Raw genomic sequence first — 7,857 nt, 5'->3', positions numbered from 1 at the left:
GGCATCAAAGATTAGGGCACTTAAATAGATATTATATGAATAAATTAAAGAGTTCTGCTATTGGAATGGATTTCAGTGATTATGGTGACAGTGATTGTTTAGCTTGTATCAAAGGCAAACAAAACAGAGAACCCTTTAAAAAAGATAGGGGTGTGCAATCATCACGTAAGCTAGACCTCATACACTCTGATTTGTGTAGACCTATGAGTGTTCCCTCTTGGGGTGGTGCTAGATATATGTTGACATTTACTGACGATTTTTGTCGGAAGACTTTTATTTATCTATTAAAGAACAAATATGAGACTATGTATAAATTTCAAGAATTCAAAAATGAGGTAGAAAAACAACTTGAGGCTAAGATAAAAATATTACGTACGGATAATGGTAAGGAGTATACTAATAAAAACTTTGAGGATTACTTACGTAGGCATGGGATTGTCCATCAAAAATCTGCACCTTATTCTCCTCAACAAAATGGTGTAAGTGAAAGAGTTAATCGCACAATTATTGAGAAATCTAGGACCATGTTAGAGGACTCAGGTCTGGATCGAAGATATTGGGGAGAAGCAGTGAGTACAGCCACTTATCTTAAAAATCGAAGCCCTACTAAAGCTCTCGATCATAAATTACCGGAGGAAATTTGGTCAGGTAGAAAAGTTAATTTATCTTATCTCAAAACCTTTGGATGTAAAGTCATGAGATTTATACCTAAGGAAAATAAGAAAAAATTGGATACCAAGTCTGAAGAATGGATTTTTGTTGGGTATCCTGATGACTGTAAAGCATACAGACTTATCAATCCTTCAAACCTGAAGCGAGCTATTATTTCCAGGGATGTAAAATTTATTGAGAAGGCAACTTCACTTGAGAAACTGAATGAAATTTCAAAATCGCCCAGTGAAATTCCTATTGTTTTTTCTGAGCGATCAAATAATTTGGATAATGAAAAACCGGAAGACGAAGTACCATACAATGAAGAACTGGACAGTGAAGAGCCATTTTATGATTTCGAAAATCAGGCTGAGGATGTTGATAACAATATTGAACCCACAGAAGAGGAAGATGTGACTATTCCTTGGAGATCGAAACGCCACCGTAAAACCAAGACCTTTCCTGGATTTGAGTTATACTTAGCCTCAAATGAAGAAATAAATGAAGAGGACATTGACGGACCCTATAAGGAAATGTGGGTGGCTGCTATGAGAAGGGAGATGGATGCTCTGGAACTAAACAACACATTCGAAGTTGTGGACCTCCCAACCAACGTCAAACCCTTAAAATCAAAATGGGTTCTTAAAATAAAAGAGGATGAAGAACAGAGGATTTTCAAAGCTAGACTGGTTGTTAAAGGCTGTAGTCAAGTTTATGGGTGAGATTACTACGAAACGTTCCCACCCGTAGTTAAGTATTCTTCTATAAGATATTTACTCTCTTATTCTGCAAAAGAAGAACTTGAAGTAGACCATATGGATGTGACAACAGCATACTTACATGGCGAATTAGAGGAGGAAATTTATGTAATACCACCATCTGAGTTCCTTAAAGAGAAAGTATGGAGACTCAAAAAATCCATCTATGACTCAAGCAGAGTGGCCGTTGTTGGAACAAAAACCTACATGATAAACTAATAAACATTGGTTTTCTACTGTCGAAAGCAGATCCCTGCGTTTACATTATGAGGAATAATAAATCTTGTCTAATAATAGCAATCTATGTTGCTGATTTTATATTATTCTATAATGATCAAGTTTTGACCTCCTGAATTAAAGAAAAATTAAAGGAGAATTTCGAGATGAAAGACTTAGGAGCGATGTCTTGGAATGGAAATTATTCGAGACCGTGTCAACAGGAAAATCAGCATTTCCCAAAAATCATATGCAGAGCAAATTCTGAAAAAATTCAATATGGATAAAACTAAGCCGACAAGCAACCCCATAGAACCTGGCCTAGAATTCACTGAGAATGAGAAAGGAGAAGAAGATGATTGTAGGAACATTCCTTATCAAGAGACGGAGGAGAGAATTTGAAGGTGTACTGTGATGCTGACTGGGGGAATAAAATAAATGAAAGATATTCAATCACAGGCTATTGTTTTTTAATCCAAGGTGGTGCAATTATTTGGAATAGCAAGAAGCAGAAAACTGTTGCCTTATCAAGTTGTGAGGCGGAGTATATGAGTATTTCTTCAACTCTTCAAGAGCTCCTTTGGATCAGGAATTTGATATCCGAAATCAATCCTAGTGTAGTGAGTGGACCTACTAAACTCTTTTGTGACAACATTGGTGCATTAGAATTGTCTAAAAACACTATAATTAATGATCGATCTAAACATATAGATGTTAGGCATCATTTTATTAGAGAACATATGAAAAATAATGATGTTTGTGTAGAGTATATTGCCTCTGATCAAAACATTGCGGATTTCTTAACTAAGCCATTGAGTGGTCTTAAGCATAAAGTTAATGTTAAAAATATTGGTTTAATGTTTTAGATTTTTCAGTTGTTTGACTTTAATTGTATTTCAAAATTTAAAATTATGGGGAGGATGTTAATATTGTAATCCTAAATTTATTAAGAAATATAGAAGGCATATGTTCATATACCCATGTATGTTTCCCCCGCTATATTGTGTGCTTGTACCTAGTGTGAGTGAACTGTAATGAGAAGAGTTTATGAGTAATAAAAAACCTTGTCTCTCTAATCTAGTGTTATTTATTAACCAACAGACATCTTGGAATTTTTAAAAATTTTAATGCTCATGTATTTAAAAAAAATTTATATTGATAGAAAGTGATTTAGCTTGTTTATTTTATTTTAGACTATTTTATATCGTTATATTTTTTCCAATTTAGGCATCTTGGAATTTTTTAAAAGTTTAATGCTTGTGTATTTCAAAAAATATTATATTGATAGAAAGTGATTTAGCTTGTTTATTTTATTTTAGACTATTTTCTGTTGTTGATGTTTGGGTAATTTTTTATTTCTTCACTTATTTACCTATGTGGTTCTTGTTATCAAACTAATCATGTAATGTATAGGGCTATAATACATGTAAATAATCTTAAATCAGAATATAATAATTAATTTTACTATATTAAAGATTCCTGATTATTACTATAGAATTACCCTCAATAGTGACTACCTTGTTTTTTTCCTCAGTGAGAATATTACTTAAATATTAGGTCATGTAAGAAATGAGTACTATCAGCCACCTGAACAGTGTATACCTCCATTATATGGAATGGATTGGGAGAAAATGAAATAAATCCTGGTAGCAATGTGGTACGGATGCTGATCACATATCCTCCTAAAATGTCTAGAAACAGCCCGTCTTTACAACTACTAAATCCTGTATCTTTCATATCTTGCAGTTTTACAGATTTATTATATAGTTGTATTATACACCATTGGAAAGCCAACAATTATTAAATAAATAAAAATATTTAATACATATAGTCGTAGAAGATCATTGAGAATGAAGAAAACGTATAAATAAAATATCTGTAACAATTTTTAATATGCCGGGGGCAGTTTTGCTTGTCACCATAGTCATCAAATAATTACTTTTAAAATTGACTTAAACCCATACATGGGCCTTCAGTTGATGATTAAATCCATAACAGTATTCACAGCAATTTCAAACTTTGAATTGATTCTATAACGATTTAGCATTGAATAAATGGTTAGAGCAGAATGTACATTTTTTTTAAACTGTTTTATTTTTTTATTTCAGCCTTACTTTACATTTTAAATATTAAAAAAATTATTTTATTGTAGTTGGCAAGTCAAGGAAAAACAAGTGGAGTTGTTGAAAGAATAAGTTTGGATGTTCATGCATTAAGTGAATTACAGAAGAAAAATATACCACAAACTGATGATAGTTATAAATATCATTACAAAGTTTCTGAAAAAAATAAACAGAAGTTTGCTGATTATGGTAAATATTTATATGCATGATGTTTGTCTTATTTTAAATATTAGCACTTCAAAAAAATATAAATGAGCAGATTTTCAGAACTTTTTCAAAACTTTCCAAGTTAAAGTACAGTAGGTCTGAACTAACTGTAGCTCATTTTAGGATCTAGGATTTAATGTTCCATGATGATCTTGAACATTAAAAGAAATTAATATTATTATGTTATTTATTTCCATAAAAATGATATAACATACCATGGTATATGTTACTTTATTAAAGAATTCATTTTAAATTAGGACATATTAAAGAAGGTATTGAAATGTCTAAAAATGTAAAGATGTATACATAAACGATGTCTTTGTATTTTAAAAATTGTTTCTACTGTGTAATTTTTGTATGATATAATTTCTTATATAAGTTCAAAATGTACTTGATACAATTTTCTAAATATAAAATTATTAAAATTCTGTATTTATTTTTTGAAGTGGATTGAAAGCAGTAAGTGATAGTGTGGGTATATATCCTGTTATCAAGATTTACTCTTCTAATTCAGATTCATAAAGGATCTATTTTAGCAACTAACTTTGTGTTTTAGAATTTGGAACTAGTCAAGGGAAAATTTTGGCCATAAGAACAGAATCAGGATTTGTAGACTCAGTGGTGTCTGGTAATTTATGTGGTATTATTCTGGATAAAACTTGCTTCTATGCTGAACAAGGAGGTCAAATTTATGATGAAGGTTACATTAGCAAAATTGATGATGAGGTAATTAAATAGTAAAAAATATTTTTCTGTCAATATATTTTCTTTATTTAAATTATATATGTTTATACTTTAAAAATCTTCAATAGTCAATATCTTGCATTAGTATTTTGAGGTAAAAAAAAAATACATTGAAACCTCAGCTTTATGGTAATATTGGTTACATATTTATGTTAGCTGGACACAATCAAACCAACTAAGTAGTTGTGTTTTACACTACTTGACATTTATGGCAAACTAATTTGTGTCAAAACTTAAACTAACTTCCAAATTGACTAGATATAAAAATACTAAAAACCTTGATCTTATATAAAATAGCTGGTTTTAAAAACAGAACTGAATTGTTAAATGTCTGAATGTTGCCAACTTTATTTATTTATATAAGATTTAGAAAAAATTACCGAAGCTATTTTGAAATCACAATATACAAAACCTTAAATGTTGATGCCCATTTATTTAATTATTTTTATGTTCTTTTAGGCATCAGAAGTATTCGTGAAAAATGTTCAAGTACAGGCTGGTTATATTCTGCATATTGGCGTTGTTGAAGGGCATTTTTCTATTGGAGATAAAGTAATTTGTAATATAGATGAAAAACGGCGACGCCTAATAATGAGCAACCATACAGCAACACACATTTTGAACCATGCTTTGAGGCATGTTCTTGGTCCTGATACTGACCAAAAAGGTTCTTTAGTCGCTCCAGATAGACTTCGGTTTGATTTTACTTGTAAGGTATGATCTGTTTATATTTTTACTTAATAATGTTATAATTGTTCAGGAAAATGAAAAATCAAAACTAGCTTTACCTGACCATAAGCTATCAGAAAAGTGGCCTCAATCTAATGCTTTGAGTCTTTGTAGTGTCTACTTATTTGTTGACTTTTTTACTTTTAATTTTACTAGCAAATTTCACTTCAGCTTAAATTTCTTTTTAACTTCCTCTTAACTTGATTTTGATTGTATTACTGATTACAAACAAAATTCAAAAAAGGTCTACAAATCAATCTTGTTTTGGTTTTTATTCCATAACTTGAAAAACTTTGTAAAAAATGAAATTTTGTTAAGCATAATTCACTAGATGCTATTTTATAACCTCATAATGGATTTATTTTTTTTTGTTCTGGCCCCTTGGTTTTGAAGTGAGTGTGAATAAAAATTATGAGACAGAGTATAGTCTGGTGATTGGAAAGAGGTGAGGAGAAAATTTGTCAATTATGCTTTTGGGGATGGTGATAACAAATTTCAATTTTTTCTCCCAAAACCTTTTTCTGTCCCTTATTTGACTGGACTCCCTTATTTCGTCTCATAATTTTGACTCGGTTCAATTCAAAATGAAGAGGCTAAACAGAAAATCATTAGAATCAACAATACAAATAATGTAGGTACTTTTTCTTAGTGTAGTATATAATGAATTTTAGAATTTATCTGTCTGAGAAGTGGTTTTCAAGTTGCAAATAACAAATGTTAACTTTTTCCTTCTTTTTGTTTTGTGCTACTGGATAAAATTCATGGTTACAAAATTGTAATTTATAATCGGTACTCTGAAAAATGTAAATGAGGAAATTTTCATAACTTCTTCAAAACTTTCCTCTAAAATTCTGGCCCTTATTTGACTGAACTGCTTTGGGCAGAGAGTGGTTGCTTCTAAATATTGTCCTAGACAAAAAAAGTTGTAGAGAGAAGAATGTAAGGAATATACTTGTGTAATTTAGTATAAGGATGTTGCTAAAAAATGCATGATTTTGATGCTGTAGGAGAAAAAATAATTTAGTTTATGAGATTTTTTATGTTACCGGGAAAACCAGCCATCAAAAAGTAATTTTTAATCAGTACCTCCAAATAAAACATTAATGACCAAATTTTGAGAAATTTTCCAGGTAAAAGCATAATAGTACTGGACTATAAATGTATTGTCCTTATTAATTGTTTGACATATGATGAAATCAATTTAATTTTGATTAAATTTTCAGAGCTCTGTGAAGCTTGATGAACTAAAGAAGATAGAAAATGAAGTTAATAGAATAGTTAATGATGATGATGAAGTTTTTGCTGCTTGTGCCACTCTTGAAGATGCCAAGAAAATAACTGGTCTACGGGCTATGTTTTCTGAAGTATATTTACTTTTTTATTTATGTTTTTCGATCTTTTTAATAATGAAGTTAATTTCCATAAATTGATACCTAAATTTTATTGATAATTGATTTGATTACTGATTGTCAAAAAAATCCATTTATATTTAATATCACATAATGGTGTTATCTCATAAATATCCTCGAATATTTATTAGCTCATTTCTGCCCAAAGGTAGATTTCATATTTGTGGAGTGTAATTTTTTTTTAAAGTTACTTCAACAATTATTATTTGGTTTATCAATGTTTGAAAGTTACTTTAACAATTATTAAATCATCTTTGACGCTTTGTAGTCATCATATATTCATCTCATATAATTCTTAATTTTTGTTGTAAGAAGAAATCTATTTTATTTAGGCCTACCCTGATCCAGTAAGGGTTGTATCTGTTGGTGTTCCTGTCCATCACCTAATTGATAATCCTCAAAATGATTCTGGTCTGAAAACATCAGTTGAATTCTGTGGTGGAACGTAAGATTGCATTCAATTTAAATAATTTTTTCAGCTAACTATTGTTAAAATTTGGTTGAGAATGATAATATGCTCATGATATAAACTAGTATATCTTGATATTATTATAAATTTGTGCTCTTAGTGGCAGTAAAATAAATTTATATAGGTAATAAAATTAATTGGTGATAATAATAAAGTGAATTATTTCCGAATTGTCCTATAAACTTCAAACAAAATTTAGTAGGCAATGGAGATTAAGAAATTATTATAGCTAACATATTTGTCTTTAAAATACATTTCAATGGTATTCAGTTCCTCATTTAATTTATGTTTAACACTTTTAAAGACTTATTTTTCATAGTAGTTGAAACTTTTTATAATATATTGTAATATGCTCTTTTTGAGTAAATAATATATTTTGATGTATAAAGGGTTATTAATATGTTTTATTTTATATATAATTTTAATATTGTTATTTGTTATTTTAAATTATAAAGCAAGCTAACCAGTTTTCTTTGTCTAAAAGAAATACGTTGTATTCCAAACAAAGCCAAGATGGCGGTACGTAGTCTTCAGTCAAGTCCATGTGAGCA

At 29.8% G+C, this 7,857-nt stretch overlaps 1 protein-coding gene across 3 annotated transcripts in view; it reads left to right on the top strand.

Annotated features, from left to right (window-relative positions):
* The window catches only part of AlaRS (alanine--tRNA ligase, cytoplasmic), a 40,784-nt gene that overhangs the window by 19,555 nt on the left and 13,372 nt on the right, over positions 1-7,857 (top strand). For all 3 annotated transcript variants that reach the window (XM_014415330.3, XM_014415329.3, XM_014415328.2), the window contains exons 11-15: positions 3,778-3,937; positions 4,512-4,681; positions 5,159-5,413; positions 6,652-6,792; positions 7,170-7,282. In XM_014415330.3, the coding sequence (XP_014270816.1) occupies positions 3,778-3,937; positions 4,512-4,681; positions 5,159-5,413; positions 6,652-6,792; positions 7,170-7,282 (839 nt within the window). The remainder of the gene's footprint in view (positions 1-3,777; positions 3,938-4,511; positions 4,682-5,158; positions 5,414-6,651; positions 6,793-7,169; positions 7,283-7,857) is intronic.

Source organism: Halyomorpha halys, unplaced genomic scaffold (genome assembly GCF_000696795.3).
Source record: "Halyomorpha halys isolate HHAL.00 unplaced genomic scaffold, Hhal_1.1 Scaffold98.1, whole genome shotgun sequence".
Taxonomy (NCBI): domain Eukaryota; kingdom Metazoa; phylum Arthropoda; class Insecta; order Hemiptera; family Pentatomidae; genus Halyomorpha; species Halyomorpha halys.
Note: the sequence above shows the minus strand (reverse complement) of the source record. Positions and strands in the feature narration are given on the sequence as shown.